The sequence below is a fragment of the Barbus barbus genome, assembly GCF_936440315.1.
Source record: "Barbus barbus genome assembly, chromosome: 17".
In the NCBI taxonomy this organism is placed as follows: domain Eukaryota; kingdom Metazoa; phylum Chordata; class Actinopteri; order Cypriniformes; family Cyprinidae; genus Barbus; species Barbus barbus.
The window spans coordinates 30,286,237-30,307,631 of record NC_136745.1 but is presented as its reverse complement, the minus strand read 5'-3'; the positions used below and the strand labels follow the sequence as shown (position 1 = coordinate 30,307,631).

Below are 21,395 nucleotides of genomic sequence, written 5' to 3'. Positions count from 1 at the left end.
ACTGGAAAAGGTTATCAGAGTGGCAAAGAGGAATTATTCAGAAAAGTTAAGTATTCAGTTCACTTCCAGCGACTCAGTATCAGTGTGGAAAGGTCTGAAAGAGATCACCAACTGCAAGACGCCATCCCCCAGCACTGTGGAGAATCAACAACTGGCAGACGATCTGAATGAGTTCTACTGCAGGTTTGAAAAAACACCCCACACCCGCCCTGAACACCTCTCCACACAACCATTAACACCTCCGGCAACCCCCCTATCCCCCCCTCCAGCACTGCAGATCAGTGAAGACGATGTGCACCAGGTGTTCCGGAAGCAGAAGAGAAAGAAAGCACCAGGCTGTCACACCAGTCTGTCTGAAATCCTGTGCTGACCAGTTGGCCCCCATCTTCACACAGATCTTCAACAGATCACTGGAGCTGTGTGAAGTCCCTTCATGCTTCAAACGCTCCACCAACATCCCCATCCCAAAGAAACCTAAAATCACTGAACTTAATGACTACAGACCTGTGGCTCTAACGTCTGCGGCCATGAAGTCATTTGAAAAACTGGTTTTGGCTTATCTGAAGGACATCACTGGACCCTTACTGGACCCCCTGCAGTTTGCCTACAGAGCAAACAGGTCTGTGGATGATGCAGTCAACATGGGACTGCATTACACACTGCAACACCTAGACAGACCAGGGACTTGTGTGAGGATCCTGTTTGTGGACTTCAGCTCGGCCTTTAACACACTATCATTCCAGACCTCCTCCTGCCCAAACTAACTCAGCTCTCTGTGCCTACCTCCGTCTGTCAGTGGATCAACAGCTTCCTGACAGACAGGCAGCAGCTAGTGAAGCTGGGAAAATTCACATCCAGCACCCGCACCATCAGCACTGGAGCTCCTCAGGGCTGCGTTCTCTCCCCACTGCTCTTCTCCCTCTACACCAACGACTGCACATCTAAAGACCCCTCTGTCAAGCTCCTGAAGTTTGCAGACAACACCACACTGATCGGCCTCATCCAGGACGGTGACGAGTCTGCTTACAGACAGGAGGTTAAGGAGCTGGCTGTCTGGTGCAGTCTTAATAACCTGGAGCTTAACACGCTCAAAACTGTGGAGATGATCGTGGACTTCAGGAAAACCCCCCCTGCTCTCCCCCCACTCAAGATTCAAGATTTTTATTTGTCACATACACAATTATACAGAGTATAACCAGCAGTGAAATGTAAGTCAGGTCTGCTCCAAGGACAGTGCATTTATATAGAATACAAAACACCGAATGTACATAAATATTAAGGAAAAGAAAAGTAGAAAAAAATAAAAGAATAGAATCAAATAAAAGATAAAAAATATAAATATAAATGTTCAGGTCAGTATGTTGTTGACTTAAATGGTGGTATAAGAGGAATATGCAAAAGAATGTGCAAAAACGTTGTACAGGGTATTTACATAGCAGCAATACGGAGTAGAAAAAATTATGAATAGCTTATTGATGTAGTGATATTTACATGGAGTCATGAGATGTTATGACACAGAGTTAGAGTTTAGGAGCCTGATGGCCTGGGGGAAGAAGCTTCTCCTAAGTCTCTCAGTTTTTGCCATCAGGCTACGGAAGCGCTTGCCAGATGGTAGCAAAGTGAATAGATGGTTACCAGGGTGATTTGAGTCTTGATGATTTTGAGAGCTCTACTTTTGCAGCGTTTGAGGTTGATGTCCTGCAGAGAGGGGAGAGCAGACCCTGAGATGCGCTCAGCTAACATGCACTCACCATCATGAACAGCACTGTGACTGCAGTGGAGTCATTCAGATTCCTGGGCACTGCAATTTCTCAGGACCTGAAGTGGGACAATCACATTGAGTCCATTGTTAAAAAGGCCCAGCAATAATTGTGGAACACACACTATTTATACACTTATTTATCTAACACACATACTTAGTCTACATTTCAATTTGCACATAATATACCTGTACATACAAAACTGCCTATTGGAAGGAAAGGAAAGTATGTGACATGTGGCCAAGTATGGTGTCCCATGCTTGGAATTTGCAGTTGGGGGTTTGGTTCCTTGCTCAAGGGCACCTCAGTCGTGGTATTGAGGGTGAAGAGAGTGCTGGACAGTCACTCCTCCCACCTACAATTCCTGCGGGACCTGAGACTCAAACCTTCAACCTTCAGGTTACAAGTCCGACTCTCTCCAACCATTAGGCCATGACTGCCCCCAATATACTTGTTGCACATACAATTGTCAATTTGTATACTGTTATTCCTTATGTACTTGTTCTATTTTTTAATTATTTTATTATCTGTTCTGTCCTGTGAGTTTAGTTTGATCTCTAATTAAACACAGCTGAAAAAACTAGTCAAGGTCTTTGCATTTACTTTAATAACAGTCAGGTGTGTTGAAACTAAACTCAGGAATGAGGAACCTGTTTTACAGACACACTTGTTTTGCACACGTCACTCAAACACAGAACCAGGAAACAGGAAACACGTGAGTTCAGGGAAACAGAAACTGAAGTGTAGTTGAGCTGTTGTGTGTTTGTGTCTCTGTATTAGTGCAGTAAAATGGCTGAAGCCAGATTTTCTCAGGATGAGTTCTTGTGTCCGGTGTGTCTGGATCTCCTGAAGGATCCAGTGGCTATTCCCTGTGGACACAGTTACTGTAAGAGCTGTATTACAGACTGCTGGGATCAGGAGGATCAGAAGGGAGTCTACAGCTGCCCTCAGTGCAGGCAGACCTTCAGTCCAAGACCTGCTTTAGCTAGAAACACCATCTTGGCTGAAATGGTGGAGAAACTGAAGAAGACTAAACTTCAAAGTGCGGTTCCTGCTGGAGCTGGAGATGTTCAGTGTGACGTCTGTACTGGAAGAAAATACAAAGCTGTCAAGTCCTGTCTGGTGTGTCTGAACTCTTACTGTCAGAATCACCTCGAACAACACGAGAGTTTCTTTAAAGGAAAGAGACACAATCTGACTGAAGCCACTGGACGACTGCAGGAGATGATCTGCCAGAAACATGAGAAGATCCTCGAGGTTTTCTGTTGCACTGACCAGGAATGTATATGTATGTTGTGTACGATTATTGAACATAAAAACCATGACATTGTATCAGCTGCAGCACAGAGGACAGAGAAACAGGTATTTAACACTAGACACTGGTGAAATATTGCTGACACTCGTTTCAAATGTGTTTATATAAGCACCATATTAACAGCTTACAGCATTCACTCTGAACACGACAGCAGAAATGAATAGCAGCTGCAGGAAGAGTTTCACTGTTTGCTGAAAATGAACCATAAACCTTTATCAACACAATCTTTCATAAAATAGGCCTTGATTAAGAAACATATATATACTTCTATCAGTCAAAATGCAGGTTAAATGCAGTGACAGACACAGAAACACTGTCAGTGTGAAGCTATGTATGTGTCAGGTTAACTTTTATGATAGTTACACTTACAGTGTGAAACAGGCCTTAATCTTTATAATAATTAATGTACAATAGTGGTAAATGATTAATCATACCTTCTAGAGTTTTATTAATCTACAGCCCTTTTTTGTGAGATTCACTATCATCTGTTTGTCCTGCAGAAGCAGCTGAAGGAGACACAGAAAACGATCCAGCAGAGAATCCAGCAGAGAGAGAAAGATCTCCAGCAGCTGAGAGAGGCTGTGGAGTCTCATAAGGTGAGTCTGGAGAAGAAGAGAAGTTTGTCTCAGTCTCAGTTCAGACTCACTGAATCCTGAATCACTGTGTGTCCTAACAGCGCTCTGCACAGACAGCAGTGGAGGACAGTGAGAGGATCTTTACTGAGCTCATCCGCTCCATTGAGAGAAGCCGCTCTGAGCTGATACGGCTGATCAGAGATCAGGAAAAGCAAGCAGTGAGTCGAGCTGAAGGACGACTGGAGCGACTGGAGCAGGAGATCAATGATCTGAGGAGGAGAGACGCTGAGCTGGAGCAGCTTTCACACACACAGGATCACATCCAGTTCCTGCAGGTAACACAGATCTAGAAGAACAGGATCATAGTGGACTTGAGCAGATCCTGCTGTGACAGGAGACTCACAGAGAAACATTTCATGAGTGTCTTATTATATAATCATCAGTCAGACTCTCATCTGATCATCTTCTTTTAAAAGAGACGCCTCTTAGGTTTCAGCACCAGAAATCTTGCTCAGATGGGTCTTATGTCAGTACTTTTCTTTAAATCACTTGTAAAAGCGCTTTTGATTTCTGTTTTCTGTAGAGTTTCCAGTCTCTCTCAGCTCCTCCTGAATCTACAGACGTAAATGATGATCTCTTCAGTTCTCTCGTCTCTTTTGATGATCTGAGAGAATCTGTCCATCAGCTGAGAGACAAACTGGAGGATTTCTGCAAAGAGGAGCTCAAGAAGATCTCAGACAGAGGTAAAGTCCTGGAGATTCATCTGCTCATCATCATCTCATATCATGGAGAACATCATATTAGAAATGTGTTAGGAATGGATGCAGGATCATGAGAATCACACTGTTCATGTCTGTTGATTTCCACAGTCACATTCACCAACATTGTTCCCAGGACCAGGAACGACTTCCTAAAATGTAAGTCAGTAAGAAAACCAGCAGAAAACCTCACTGAGTGTGTTCATGTTCTTCTGTAGAAGGTGAAAGAAGAGTTTATAATTGATGATGTAAACGGGGTGTAAATTTGGTCTAACAGTAGGGGGGACAATATCTCAAGAGCAGTTTTTGAAGGGGACACAAATAATACAGCTAAAATTTACTTGTAAGGATATACACAGAGGAAAACCTTACTATTAGTGTAGCAGGGAGACTATTGCGTTATTTTATGACAAATGTCGACGAATCTACAAATGTAGAGCGAAAGCACATTAATAGACCATTTCAGTGTTTTGCAGACTCAAAATGATGAAAACCGGACGTAAACAATAACAAAGGAAAGCTACTGCGCATGTCTGGTCCTGAAGCATTTCCGGTAGCGCCATCTTCAAATCTCAGATCTGTCAAAACAAGCACGTACTATTTAAGTCTAGCGAAGACGTAACAGTTAAGGTATTTCCAGACGGCTCTGATTGATGCGTGCGTTTACTCGAGAGATGGTGGTAATGTTAAATGTATTGCTGTCTGGATGCTTACAGTTAACTGCATAGCGGAACGTTTGGGATCATTTGTTCGTACAATGGATGACATCAGTCTTATGTTTGGTTAAACTGAAGCGAGACAAACAGTGTCACTTACGATCTTATCATGGTTTGTCACTAAGATGTCCGGGGAGGTTTTTAGTGGACATTTCACTTGCATTGCTGGGTCAGTCTGTATATCTATGCAAATGTTCTTTTTCATATTTATTTATACAGCAGTTTTCACAATACATATAGTTTCACTGCAGCTTTACAGAACATGCATGTTTATTACAACACTAAATTAAAGCTAATAAACTAATCACTACATCCCATTATTACTGATTTCAATCGTTTTATAATGTGTGCTTAGTTTGGTCAAGTTTGTTGCTGTGGAACAGTGCGAGAAAGAATTTGAGTGCTCTATCTGAGCCATCCTGTGGTCATAAATAAACAAGATGAATGCAGTTCAGTGCTGGCTACCATGTTTTGCATAAACCTATATTCGTTAGTTTTATTAAAAGTATAGCCTACATGCAGATTAATAAATGCACACACACTACATACAGCATATATGTGGGTATGCATGTCTTTATGCACATTTACTGTAAACACACACACATACAGAAGTACTGGTCAAAAGTGTGGGCACTATTACTATTAATAATAATAATATGTTTTTGAAGGAAGTCTCCAATGCTCATCAAGCCTGCATTTAATTGATCAAAAAAGAGGCATATTTTGAAATATTATTACAATTTAAAATAATGGTTTTCTATTTTAATGTGCTTTAAAATACAATTTATTTCTGTGATCAAATCTGAATTTGCAGCATATTTACTCCAGATATCAGTGTCACATGATCCTTCAGAAATCATTCTGAAATGCTGATTTATTATCAGTTTTGGAAACAATTGTGCTGTTTGATATTTTTTATAACCTGTGATAATTTTAGGATTATTTGAAGAATGAAAGAACAGCATTTATTTAAAATATAAATATTTTGTAATAGTAATAAATCTAATACTAATAGTGATGTATAGTGTGACTTTTGACCAGTACTGCATATAAACAAAAGACATCCTCTCACTTTACTTACTTTTTTTTTTTTGGCCGCCATTGTTTTGAATGCGCTCCAACACTAACCGGAAACGTCCGAGGAACAAAGACATCACTTCCTTAAACAGCCGAATAGCCGTTTGAAATGTGCGCGAAACCGGACGCGCGCTCTCAGCAGTGGCGCCTCCAGAAATTTTTCATTGGGGTGGCCAGATGGGGCCACTTAAAATCTTGGGGTGGCACACCAAAACTATAAACCCTAAAAATGTATTGGTGATTTAAAAAAAAAAATCCCATTGTTTTTGCCTTTTTTATGTCTATTCATGCCATTTTATTTTTTAGGAAAAAATATGAATAAAATATATTTTTTCAAAAATTTTAATTTTCCATTTTTTTTCTAATGCTCTAAACAATGTAATGACATGAAAAAAAGCTTTTTTGGGGGGGTCTCAGGAGGATATAGCGGACACATGACAGAATCGGCAATGAAGTCAGCACACGCTTTTGACGCGTGCCATTTTGAGAACACTACAGAAAGAGCACGTTGTTTTCGCCTGTGTGGATACTTCAAAAGACGTTTGCTCTGCCTGTGTGGTTTACCTGTAACACGTTCAGAACGTGCGTTTTGTCCGACTCCAAACGCACGCATTCGACGCCCATTTCCTGTTATGATAAACGCACGTCAAAAACGCGCGTTTTTGGTGACTCCAAAGCGCGCGTCAAGAACGCGCGTTTCATAGGAAATCACACGTCGAAGACGCGCGTTTTGATACACAAAACCGTGCGTTTCCGACGCGCGTTCGCCATAATCCCAAAGCGCGCGCTAAGAACGCGCGTTTTCATGCCTGCCTGACTGTGCATTAGGGATGAAATGCATAACTGATGCTACTAAAATTTATACTGGCCAGTGGGGTGGCCAGTGTGGTGGCCAGGAGTCGGCCAGGGGTGGGCCACCCCCTGGTGGCGCCATTGGCTCTCAGATGCACAAACTGTGTCCTGTGCACGTGCAAAGAGAAAATAATCACTTCATCCGATGTTTAAGTGAATAAAATAGCCAATTGACAGCCTGGAGTTCCACAAATATTGACTTGTTCTCTCACCGGACTTGTGTTTATGATATAAAAGAGGAAAGCATTTGGACCAAAGCACTGAGAGTCAAGGGAGGGAGACTCAAAATTACATTTTTGCCCCGATTGTGTTGTTTTACTACTCAAATTATTTTAAGTATAAAACATTATTTACAGTACACCGTGTGGTTTTAATCCTATTTTTAGTGGGGACAAGGACACCCCTCAGATAGGTTGGGTGTTGTGAACCCTGAAGAGTTCAGTTACATGAGAAGATCAGACAGATTCATAATTCCTGATTCTGATGTGTTTTATCTCCATCAGATTCCCATCAGTTCACTCTGGATCTGAACACAGTGAATAAACGCCTCCGTCTGTCTGAGAACAACAGAGTGATTACTGTCACTGACACAGATCAGCCGTATCCTGATCATCCAGACAGATTTGATGAGTGGTGTCAGGTGTTGTGTAGAGAGAGTGTGTGTGGACGCTGTTACTGGGAGATTGAGTGGAGTGGAGATCATGGTGTGTTTATATCAGTGTCATATAAGAGCATCAGCAGGAAGGGACAGGGTAATGAGTGTGTGTTTGGATTTAATGATCAGTCCTGGAGTTTGATCTGCTCTCCCTCCAGTTACTCATTCATACACAATAACATAGAGACTGATCTCTCTGTGAAGCCCATCATCAGGAGAATAGGAGTGTTTGTGGATCCCAGAGCAGGAACTCTGTCCTTCTACAGCGTCTCTGACACAATGAGCCTCATCCACACAGTCCAGACCACATTCACTCAGACCCTCTATCCTGGGTTTTTGGTTGGTCCTGGATCATCAGTGAAACTGTGTTGATGAATCAGAATAGACCGATGAGAGATTCTACCCATAATGCTTTGAGCTGCAGGATAAATCAGTAACAGATGTTATAGAGTCTCTTCATCACATTAATATGAACATGAATCAGAAATCCTCATCTAGACAGTAAATCAGTGATGATCTGTGTTTCTGGGCTTTTCTCAAACTCACATCAGTCATTTGTATTCTTACTATCAAACTCAGCCTGATATTATCATTCATCTGATTTTCTCAGATGTTTGTAATAAAACACAATGTCAAATCATCTGATGAATGTGTCAAATGTCTGAATGCTGCATGAATTATGAATAAAATTTATGAATCGACTGAAATCAGCTTCAGGAGAGTTTCTGATGTTATCAAATATGACATAAATCACAGCATTTAATCAAATAGATTCATTCTAACTACAGTAAAGACAGTAAAATATTAATTTTATACAGTAAAATATTAAATTATTATGAGATCTTCAGTGAAAGATCATGACAGAATATTTACTTCCTGAAATATGTATTTTCTTCTGAGTAGGGAAATGTTTTAATGACTGTATATTCCCTGAATCAGTCAAATCAGCTCTTTTATTTATTAAAACATGTCCAAATGTGTTCAAACATCTGCAGGCTTTGCTTAATTCATTTAAACAAATATTACCATAGAAATAAAGCAAATATGACTTTAGCTGAAATATAATCCTTTTTATTCATTTAATTATTAATTCAGTTGAAATGTGCTACAAATACAATAATTCTGCTGTCAAATAAAGAGACTATTCAATCATATAAAATAATACAAATACATAACAATGACCAAAATATTAATAGTAGTTCATTATTATTTAAATCATAACAAATCAAAGAAATGTTGCAACTGCAATAATTATTTACATTATTTATTTAGCAGATGATTTTATCCAAAGCCGCTTACAAATGATGACAATAGAAGCAATCAAAACATTATATATCAAATATATATAAAATAAACTCATCCATAAAACTGTATGATTGCAATAATGCTTCTGCACTGTAAAAAGGTCAGTATTTAATAATAATAATGATGATAATAATAATAATAATTTCCAAAATATAAATGTTATTTTATGATTGATTTTTAATTATATCAATTGAACACAAAATATTATGATTGCAATAACACTTCTGCATTGTAAAAAAAATCACTATTTAAAAACAAAAAATCAGTCAGAATTTAATAATAATAATAAAAATGGATAATAATAATAATTCTTTCAAAATATTAATTTGATTTCATACTAAATTTAAAAACTGTATTTAACAATAATATTAATAATAATAAAACCAATAATAATAATACTTTCAAAATATAAATTACCTTTTATTATTTTAAATATGGTATGCTTGCAATAATGTTACTGCACTGGTAAAATCAAATTATGAATATTAATAATTTCCCAAATATTAATTGTTATTTTTTTATTATATCAATTAAACACATAAATAAAAATTGTATGATTGCAATACAATAATGCTACTGCACTGTAAAAAATACATTTACATTTAGTTATTTAGCAGACTCTTTTATCCAAAGTGACTTACAAATGAGGACAATAGAAGCAATGAAAACCAACAAAAGAGCATTTAAGAATAATAATATTCCCTGAGCAGGTAAAAACAATAAAACGAACGCACACTCAATATACTTTAACTTACATAGTAACAAAAACATTTGCTCATACTGTCTAACTCCTTTGACATGTATTGCAATGTCAACTTGTGTCATCAAGTAAACAACAGCTGAATCAAGAGAAAACATGAAAATAAACACGCAAGAGCTTTCCTCTCTGTGTTGTGCCCAAGCAGGACAGCAATGCCACGGAGAACTGCAGTGTGTTGAAGAGTAACCTCAGTTTGCTGAAAAGAGGGAAGAGTATATAGAATGAGATTCCATGTTATTCTGTATAAAGAATGTCTTATTTATTGTTTTTAATTTGCTGACAATCCATTTCATTTAATGAGGTAGTCCTTCTAAAAATGTAAATTCTCTTATCATTTATCACCCTCATGCTAACCTCCATGTATATTACTTTCTTCTGATAAATACAACGATTTTTAGAAAAATCCTCAATCTCTGTGAGTCCATATTTGATGCTTTAAAAACACCACACACAGCAATTGTGACAGTAATTCATATGAGGAGGAATAAATATCTGCTAAAGACATCTTCTTCACAACATCGCTCTCGTTTTTGAAGCATTAACTTTAAGGGTCCCTTCCTGTAGCATTATATGGTCTCACATAGATGGATTATTTTTCTAAAAATCGTTGTATTTATCTGAAGAAAAAAAGTCATAGGACAGTATAAGAATGAATAAATGATCAGATCATTTAGATTTTTGGCAAGAACATCCCTTTAAAACATCCTTTTCTGCCAAACAAAGTCATCACATACCTTCTCCAAGCTGTCTGTTTTTCCTGCCAGGATTAAGAGATTTAGAGAAAAGAACTGATTAGTTGTAGAACAACAAAAAACACATTAATGATCGATATCTTTAGCATAATTTGCACTCATGCACTTTGTATTATATTAAAGAAGCTAACCTCATATACGTATTGCTTTGGAATCAGCTTTGGTATCTGCTCAAATCATATTAATCCAGCAGGCACGGGTCTGTAATATGATGATGCACATAAACAACTCACTTAATTCATGAACAACAGCAGATAAAACCTAACTGACCATAAATATAAAAAAAGCATAGAAAATAAATAAAACATTAAAATGACACACACACACACACATATATATCCATTAAAGAATACTTAGAGTTTGTTCAAGCTACAACAGTTATTTAGTAAAGGACAGTTATTTATTAAAGAGTTATTTTCTCTTTATCTTTTGTTTGATTAACATTAATAACATTCCACAGCAGGTTTATTTAGGCTGCTGTCACTTTAAGAAGAAAGAATCTAATATACTGATCCACATCTGTTTTCTCCTAACTGTTCGCCTTCATTTTAGACATAACCTGTGTTTATGAGAATACTAAGAAAGATTGGTATTTTACAACTCTGTGTGTTTATGTTTATGAATCAGAACACATTTCTGAACTTGAATGCAGAGCGCGTGCACAGAGATCAGGTTTAGAGGATCAATCAAGCACGTGCCGTTCTTTAATCTCCATTCATCCGTGCTTCAACACGTGCTTTAATCCATTAACTTTGACTTTAATATCATATAATCAAGTTCCTTAACATTAAACTCAAACTTATATGTTTGATGTTGATTTTGAATGTTCTCTAAACCATCTTAGATGAACCTCCAGCTGTTTCAGAACTCTCCATAAACGTATAAATCATGTTTTTGTGCTAAAGTTTTGAGAACGCTGTTAAAGATCAGATAACTTTGAATGAATATTCTGTTAATGTTACTGGAAGAACGTTTGTTCATAACTTTGAGAGAACAGAGTTGTCACGCTGCTAAACTTTACATACTCTCATAAAAGTGCAAATATCATATTTGACTCAGAATTGTGTTATATAAAACGTTGCTGTTATTACTTAAATTAAATACTGGGGAATATAAATCACTTTCATAGAGGTTGTTTTCATAATTTCTGCATGTGTTTACACTATTTTTTATTCTAAATTCTATAGTTTATTATTTTTTATTTTATATATCCATGGTAACGAGGAGCATTGTTTTACTGTGATTATGACCTTATTAATAGTTAAACTTTTTAATCATTGTAATGAATTTCAATAGAAGTAAAAGGTTAAGTTGTATGTATATGTATGTGTAATATATTTTGAAAACCTGACAATACATGTTGATATTATATATTTTTTTAACGACAAAAGCATTTATAAACACAGATTTGTGTGTGTATGTTTTAAAGAAGTTTTATATATGGTTGCAATAAAATACCAAAAATATTATTAACATATGTACATACACAATTTTTACTAGGGGGATTTTATATAGACTATTTTATTAAGTTATACCTTCACCCAGAAGTGTATGCGAAAATGATGCTATATATCGCCTTATAAGTAGCATATATGGCAATAACACTCTTGATATAGAGCAATGTACTGTCATAGGTGTAAGATATCAGAGACAGAATCAGACGAATTTAAGATGCATCAGAAGATTGAAACCTGAGGAGCTGGAATGCAGAGAGGCCTCAAAGCTGTAACAGGACAACGTCATAAATCAGATTCCTGGCTCCTAACAAGCAAACTAACCAGCAAGCCTCTTTCACAGAATTGCTTACAACCTTGAGACAAAAGAACACTTATTGATAATTCCAATTCAGGTGTTACGATGCTGTGCGGAACAAGGAGCGCACGACGAGGATATACAATAGTTTTTCCTTTAATCAGGATTCCAGGAGCAGATACAAACAGGGGAGTGCACACACATCAATGATAGCAACAATAACCGACGGTCAGACTAACAAACACAGGAACTTATAAAGGGGCAGATAATTGGGGAGGACAGGTGAACACAATGACTAATCAAACTGAACTAGGTCAAAGGGGAAAACAGAAAACCCGACACGGAACAGTCACAGGGGAAAACAGAAAACCCGACATGTAACATCAGGAAGGAGACCGTCAAATTTGTTGCAAGTAATCAAGACTGATGTTCACATGTAAACCTGTGATAGGAAATCACGAGCTACAGACTCTCTTGGGGAGTCTCCACACATAGAAGACAGACCAAACCAAAATCCCTTTGTCTAAAGAACATGCCTTCGTTCTCCTTCGAACCACACGAAGACTTTCTTTTTCATACGCACATAAAATCATCCTAAAAGGACATTTTTATACAGAACCCCATATTATGTTGTAACCCACATATCATGTTTTAATCAAATAATATGTGTGTCTTTTTAATCATTATTGAATAGCTGAAGGATTCATGTTTGATATGTATGAGTTTGAAAATTCATGCTTTAAATGTTTCTTCCAATCAATTCTTTGTCAAATGTATCGTAGTCTTGTTATAGAAATCGATGTTAAAAGTATACTTTGCAAGAGGCTGTAAAGTTCGGACCTCTGACTGAACAGATAACAAGTTGATTTATTAGGGGGGTTGAGGAACAAAGCAATACCCCAAGCAAGGACAGTATCTAATTGGTCAAGACGTCCAGATGGGACGGTCTGAAAGCCGTGTTTAAAAGCTCAGGACACCATATTTTATTCGCTCTTTTTCAAAACCTCTTACTCTCTTACGCCCTTTGTGCTTCACTTTTGCCACCGCGTGCTGCTCTTTGAGCGTGCTCTGGCCCACATGCCAGCTGCTACCGTGATGGAAAGAAAACCACCCTAGTCTCGTTACATCCTTTTAGTCTTTTACTTTAGTTTCTTTTCTTTCCGTGGAGTATCGTGTTCTAATGTAAGTTTGCTACAAAGTCCAGCTCCGACTGCACTCGCTTCAAACTTCGACCAGACCAACTCCGCATCCTCAGCCAACGCCCAAGACCTCACTTCAAAGACTACTGAACCCTCAACCCATCAGACACTTCGGGGAACCCCGTCTGCAACGACGACACAACCCAAAGCAAGCAAGTAATGCCTCCAAGTTCTGAATTGGTGACTTTAATATAAATCTTAGCCTCATTGAGAAACTCAAAACGAGGGGTAAATAAGTGATTGATGGTTGTTCAGGTCTATGCAACTATACAACTAAACTTGGGATTTCACATTTCCATTCTCTTAAACTCATCCTTTCCTCACTTTCTCTCTTTCTGCAACGTGTGAATGCGTGTGTTCATGTGTTAGATTAGTTTGTCTTAGGTTTATATAAATAAAATCTGATTATATTTATTCAAATCTACTGTAAATCATATGTAAAAATTGCTATTTTTTCACAACCGAATGGTTTTTATACTGTACAAACTGTTTGTGCTATTGCCCTACACCTAAACCTACCCCTTACAGGAGACTTTCTGCTATTTCAGATTTTCAATACACTCCATTCTGTGTGATTTATAAGGGTTTTGAAAAGTGGGGACATGGGGTAATGTCCTGAAAAGTCACCTTCTCCTTGTAACACGTGTCATACCCTTGTTATTATACAAATCTATGTCCTGATTTGTCACAAAAACGCGCACACTCACTCACTCACTCACACAAGTGGGCACTGGGCAGCAATTATACTGTGGCGCCCGGGGAGCGATTGGGGGTTAGGTGTCTTGCTCGAGGGCACCTCAGTCATTTCCTGCCGCACGCCGGTACTGGAATCGAACCAGCAAGCTTTGAGTTAACAGTCGGACTCACTAACCATTAGGCCACGACTGCACAAAATGTACTTGCAAAATGAGATAAATCCCTTTTGACTTATTGATAAACTTATATGTAAACACAGAAACTAAATTTGTAATATCAAGTACCGTAAAGAGCCTCAACCTTAAACCATTTTGTGCCATTCTATAACGAATTGTCCTCTCGCAAACTCCAAATAGCTCTGCAATGTCACGTGCTCTTAAGTTCGATCTATACCGTGGACTTTGGGGGAGCCTACCTTCTTTTTTTTTTTTTTATGGGGGGGGGGGGGGGGGGGGGGGATGCTCCTGGGGGTCTATGGGATTGTGGACTTTGTGACTTAGAATGACTTAGAGCCCTGCACGGGCCTCAAATTTAGGCCCTAGCCCGACCCATGTCCGACAGCTTATCAGAATTACCGACCCGAGCCCCCCCCCTCCTCTCCTAAAAGAGTTTATACTACTGTTTCGGCTATTAAAATATTTCAGTTTTGTGTGTAATGGCAAAATTATTATATTTCGTTTTGTTTTTTTATCAGGTTAATTTAGAAAGACGTTTGGAGCATTTTTGTTCGTGAAATAGCCTATAAGTTTTTTTTTTTTAAGTAACGACGAAGCGGCCAGCGGCATGAGCTGATCATAGCCTATGTTTGATCAATTTAGCCTTCTCATATCATCACGACTTGCCTAAAATTAAATCTATAGATATACTAAAACAGTTCAAGTATATAACAATGTTTAAATGTTAAGCCTGTGCTATAATAATAATGTGTGTAGCCTAGGCTATATCTGTTTGTGCGGCGAGTGGAAGCTAAAGCGCGCTCTGCAGGACATGGAGGCACCAGCAAACACTTGCATTGCTTTCAGTGGAAACAAATTAAAATAGCATACACCCTCATTTTTTATTTTTATTATTTATTTTTTGATAAAGGTAAGAGTAATGCATCATTCGGACCTGTCAAGGGTCTACTTGTATTTGTGCGCACTCACAATACCAACAAAAGGTAGTTCTTTTATAAACCAAAGAAAACAAACATGATGCGCTTTCTGCCGTCTCGTCTTGAACAGGAGCGCTTCATAAAAATGAACCGAAGCTGAGCGAATACATGCCTCACAGACATGATAAATATATCTATAGAAAGCTTAAAATTATTACTTAATGAAATAAAAAAATACGAAATCAAAAACTATTTTATTATAATCTTAATCATAATCAATAAAGATGCATTTTCTCTCTAAAGGCGCGTCTAATGAGGAGACGGCGAGTCAGGATCAGCAACTTCATCCTTGCGATACAGACTCAGAAAACATTAGTTTATTAGTAAATAATTCAAATATCTCCTTACTATTTCCCGCAGACACATTCATGGTTATGTTTGCTGGGGTTTTTCAGCAAGCTTTGGTCTATTGCGTGCATTTGAACGCAGAACTATTCAGCTGCGCTGAAGTCACTTGCGCACCTGCTGCTGCTGCGGGACACTAAACACCATCGAGCTGCTCTCAGTCCCGTTCTCGTGTTGTTTCCACCAGCCTGCCAATTTTTTTCATCGATGGATGTCTACAATATAAAAATAATGAGAAACCCAAAACAGGCCCGATGCCCAGCCTGCGTCTGAACTATGACGTGGAAATTGGCCCGAAGCCCGGCCCTAGAGGCGTAAAAAAGTCGGGCAGAAATCCAGGGCTCTACAATGACTTACTTCTTGGGTTGTCATCCCGGAGGGAGGTGTGCTAACAGGGCTTGCAGCAGGTGATTCGGTCGTGCCATTAAACTGCCTTGTGTTCTTTTTGCCATGGTGGCTGTATGATGATGCTAACTGCAGAATGGATTTCAAGGACTACGGCCAATGTTGAATCCAACGTTTATATTTTTCCTACGAATCTTTGAGTTAACGTATTAAACATGAGTGGAATGAATTTGCACCGCAGCGCCCCCACACCTTGATGCTCATGACAAGAATAGCATGTATAGTTATCTTTATTGAAGTGAATTAGGTTTAAATCGCCGTCATGCATGAATGAATATTTTTGCGATTTTACACATACTAATCCAAGATGATCACATTACACAAAACTGAAATTGCACGTAAAAATAACACATTGTCAATATTTTTTGAGACCCCCCAACATTTCACAAATCACGTTTTCAGGGGAGCCCATGTCTTATTAAGGGGAGCCGAGCTCCCCCTAGCTCCCCCGTAGTTCGCACCCTGCTCTCTCCACCCTCAATACCACGACTGAGGTGCCCTTGAGCAAGGCACCGAACCCCCAACTGCTCCCCGGGCGCCGCAGCATAAATGCTGTCCACTGCTCCGGGTGTGTGTGTTCACGGTGTGTGTCTGTGTGCACTTGGATGGGTTAAACGCAGAGCACCAATTTCGAGTATGGGTCACCATACTCGACAATACGTCACAACTTTTTTTTTAAGCCTGATAATAAATAAGACTCAATTGCACTTGCTGGAATAGGGAGTAAAGGACGTCCAGTTACATTTCTGTTGACACCCGTATGTCTTAAAAAGAGAGTAACCTGTTCCAGCTTTTCGAGGACAAAAGGATCTACAGCCACATCAAATGTAGCTGCTAACTGACCTAAAGAGTGTATAGATGAATCTACTCTGAAGAGAATATAATCAGCAGATAGCGTACTACTAATTTCAACAGTGTCAGCTAGCCTTCGCAAGTCTCTGGCAACTGTTTGCATGATGACTTCAACCATCTCTCTAAAACACAATGCTGAATCGATGCTTGTCAGTTGCCTTTACGTTAACGGGCATTGCGCAGGCAAACAATCGAACGCAGAACTTTTATAACAATCAACCAATGGTGGCATAAAGACCGCCTTCTCCGATGCTTGATAGACACCCTCTCATTAGCATGTTGAGCTGAGGAAAAATAAATACGGAACTACATTCAAAAATGAATAAACATTTGATGGGGGGGGGGGCTTATTTCCCCCAACATTCGTTTAATTTATTTAATTATTTATTTTCTTGCATATTTAATTATTTATATATTTATTTATACAGGAATATGTGGATTTATATATTTATTTATGTATTTATTTGCACATTTATTTATTTATCTATTTATGTATTATTTTGTAGAGTTATTTATGTATTTATTTATTTATTTGCGTATTTATTTATTTATTGTTTTTGCAGGTTTGGTCCTCCATAAACAGGACTTAATAGTAATAATTAAAATAAGAAAATGTCCAAGTTTTGAGTTGCAATCCTTCAAACATTTCCATTGTTTTTAGCATATTTTATTTTATCAGACTACATCAATATATTTAATGGGCTCTTAATGGATAAAGCTGCATTTTGTCTTGTTCTCCAGTGCAAATGTATAAAGTTGAAATCAAGACAAACTGAAAATCAAAGCAGTTAACTGATAAAAATTAAGTGAGTTTATGATTAAAACATCTGCCAACAGGCTCAGAAAAATTCAGTGTAATTCAAAAGGTTTTCATAGCTCACTGATACATATTTGTTCTTGTTTCAAGTATAAATTCACTTAATTTCCGTGGGTATAAATCCCCGGTGGTGGAGTTGGAATCAAGTGTGACTTTTGGGTATCACTCACTTACACAAAGGTTACAAAAACATTTCCATCTACCCAGAGAATGTACGTGTGTGCAAATTACATATATCGCCTTACAGATAACATATACTGTATAAACACTGGCAATATCACTCTTGAAACAAGACAATATATGTTATTACATTTCCATATGGATGGTTTGATACAGCTTGATCTTAAGCAGGTTTAAACAATATTATTTAATGTTATTATTATTTACAGTATTACAGAATATACAGCACACATTCATCATTGAATTGTTTCCATTTTCCTTCACTTTAAAAATTCAGTCAAAATCCATCAAAAAGTAAAAGTCGGGCATTAATCTTTTGAACAAATACCAACCAACGTGGATTCAGATGCAGCAGCTGCTCCTGATGGACGATTCTGCAAGAATAGAGACAGCTCCTCCAGAAATATTACACAAAATATACACAAACCTTCCTGAAAGCAGCGTTCTTGGTTCAAGACAAGATCTTGAGTCAAACATTTACTGAGGAACTAAATGAAAGAATCCCTTGAAGAATCACTCAATGAAAGATAACTTCTGGAGAGTTTGAAGCAGAAATGTGATGCTTGTATTTTTGTCAAAGTGCATTATTTGAGCTGTATCGTGTCATATTTTGAGGTGGGACTGTTTTAGATGGAAAAAAGCACTTTTCTTGTATCCCTGCACGTATGGTGTGAAAGCTTCAGGGTTAGTTAGGGTTTGGGTTGTATGCAGTTTTATCACATGCAACTTTTCAGGTTGGCTGTACTTAAATGTGTGCATTTTAAAGTGCATTGTGTTTCCTGGTTTACTTCAAAGCGTTTTAACTCTGAACCAGATGTCGATCTGGATATATTTGTTGTTTAATTATGTGCAGTGTTTAGGATGATATTCTACTTTGTTTATGCATATTTTCCTGTGTTTGAAGCAACAGTTCATCCAAAAATGAACATTTCCTTTAATCTGCTCACCCTCAGGCCATCCAAGATGAGGATGAGTTTGTTTCTTCATCAGGTTTGTAGAAATGTGTCTCTGCATCAGTGTCTCAGCAATGGATGCTCTGCAGTGAATGGGTGCCGTCAGAATGAGAGTCCAAACAGCTGATAAAAACATCACAATAATCCACACCACTCCAGTCCATCAGTTAACATCTATTCAGTACAAAGACCGATCATGAATTTAGTCTAAAAACGCAATTTCGAAGAACTTTTAAATACCAAGCAAAATCTGCATTATGATCACTTTGATATAACCCAAAATTATTTAGCATATGGATTCCCAATTTCTTTTTATCAGCTGAACCCCTTTTGACATGAAAATAAATTAAAATTTGTTAATATTTGAAATTTAAAGTTTTTACATAATAATCAACCATTGAAAACATTTAATCTTTTTTAGTGTTTTTAGATTTGTTTAAAAAATATATATATACATATATATATATATATATATATATATATATATATATTTATTTTTTAATTTTATTGATCTATTTTAGGTTTTCATGATTTAGTTGTTATTTCAATAATTTGCACACATTTGCATATTCATTCTAGCAAGTGTTTTATTTTGATATTTTAAAATTATGTATTCATGTTAATTTGACATTTTCAGGATTTAGTTAATATTTTAATAGCATTCACATATTTTGTAGCTTTTTTTATATATACTGTATTTTTTACAATTATTATGCATTTTGATTTGACATTTTTATGATATAGTTAATATTTCAATAACAGCATGCATGTTCATGGTTCAGGTACACTTTTTGTGTTTGTTTTTGTACGTGTTTTAAAATTATTTATGCATTTAAATTTTACATTTTTATGATGTAGTTAATATTTCAATAATTTAACACATTTGCACTTTCAAGGTTCTCTTAATTTGGTCAATGGTCACATGACATGCAGGTAAACAAATAAAATATTTGAGCATTTTTAGTGTTTCATTTGGATATTTAAAAATAATTTATTTTGATATTTTATCATATTTATTCATTTTAATTTAAAATTTTATGATTTAGTTAATATTTGAATAATTTAACAAATTTGCATGTTCATGGTTCTCTGATGTATTTAACAGTCACGAGACAAACAAAATATTTAATAAAATATTTAAGCTTTTTTCAATATGCATTTCATTTTATTTTGATTGTTTTTATTTTAAAATAATTCATTTATTATTGTGTTTCATGAACCTTAGTTTTAGCACACACAGCACTGTTTTCCAAATATGCATGCAGGTAAAAACAGGTCACGCTGTCCACAGCTTTAACACGTAATCTGTCAGATCACACACACACTAAAGCGTGAAGCGACGGTGATTCACATCCACACAAACACTGTAAAAGCAGACACGCTGGGCTCAAGGATCATACAGTATCCACATGACGGCCGTGTGTCTCTGTGTGCTCATAACGTCTCAAAGGTCGCTCATTAACAGCTCTGAGACAGAATTACAGCAGTGTATCAAGAGATTTCATTCCAGACAGCACAAGGCCATGGGCTCCACCCTCTGACCAGCCTGCCCTTTTAGACAGAATCAAAAATCAAGATGGTGCTGCTGATGGCAGCCTCCGTGGCGTGCTTCGCAGTTGTTTTTTTGTTTTTGTTAGTTTGTCCTGTCTTTAGTTAGATCCCTGCAATCAGTTTCACCAGAGACGAATTGCTAGACATTCCGCAGTAGATACCACACGATATTTCACTGGTTTTCGACTGTTCTGATGTTTTGTTGGACATAGTAGTTGGTGGAGCGCGGCACTGATCAAACGCTTCAGGAAGCACAGATAGAGGAAGAAAGCCAATGCGCTCGTGAAGCTCAGACAGCGCTCGTGAAGCTCAGACAGCGCGGATTCCGGACAGCGCTGCCAAGCATCCATCTAGCAAATCTCCGCTCTCTACCCAACAAAACGGACAAACTCCTTCTGCTCTCCCGGACAAATAAAGATTTTTCAAACTCTGCTGCTCTGTGTTTCATGGAAATCTGGCTAAACGATGCCATTCCAGACAGCGCGTTACATCTGCTGGGCTTTCAGCTGATTAGAGCAGACCACAACGCAGAATCAAAGGGGAAATCGCACGGCGGCGGGACATGCTTCTACATCAATGAAAGGGGTTGTACAGATGTAACAGTGTTAAAGAAGATGTGCTGTCCCGATCTAGAAGCCCTTTTCATTAACTGTAAGGCTTTCTACTCGCCGTGGGAGTTTTGCTTGAGCAAACTAACTAACTAACAAACAAACATACAATCACTCATACATGGGAAAGGCTAATGAGCGTTGATGGATGAAACCATCAGGAAAACCAGAGAATGCAGTTATGGAGAAAGTCATTTAGCCACCTGAGTAAAACCATATACTAAACCTATGTTTCGTTTAGTTAAATGGGTAACACTTTAGAATACTGTTCCATCATTAATGAATAACTACACAAGAACAAACGAGTAACGCAATATTAGCACTCTAGTAACTATTAGTGCCTAACAAGAAACTCTGAT

At 37.6% G+C, this 21,395-nt stretch overlaps 1 protein-coding gene across 1 annotated transcript; it reads left to right on the top strand.

Moving 5' to 3' along the window:
- The first annotated feature begins 2,477 nt into the window (after positions 1–2,477).
- Positions 2,478–8,698, top strand: LOC306883449 (tripartite motif-containing protein 16-like). The gene is made up of 6 exons (XM_079438723.1): positions 2,478–3,122; positions 3,576–3,671; positions 3,752–3,985; positions 4,234–4,393; positions 4,520–4,567; positions 7,557–8,698. Exons 1-6 carry the CDS (start codon positions 2,550–2,552, stop codon positions 8,078–8,080), a joined length of 1,635 nt encoding a protein of 544 aa, XP_079294849.1. The 5' UTR covers positions 2,478–2,549; the 3' UTR covers positions 8,081–8,698.
- Positions 8,699–21,395: the final 12,697 nt, after the last annotated feature.

Bases quoted from the DNA above. Each gene is read 5' to 3' on its own strand.
- LOC306883449 (XM_079438723.1), top strand. From the start codon at position 2,550: ATGGCTGAAGCCAGATTTTCTCAGGATGAGTTCTTGTGTCCGGTGTGT. The intron at 3,986-4,233 runs GTAACACAGATC...TGTTTTCTGTAG, and splicing joins ATCACATCCAGTTCCTGCAG to AGTTTCCAGTCTCTCTCAGC. The intron at 4,568-7,556 runs GTAAGTCAGTAA...TATCTCCATCAG, and splicing joins CAGGAACGACTTCCTAAAAT to ATTCCCATCAGTTCACTCTG.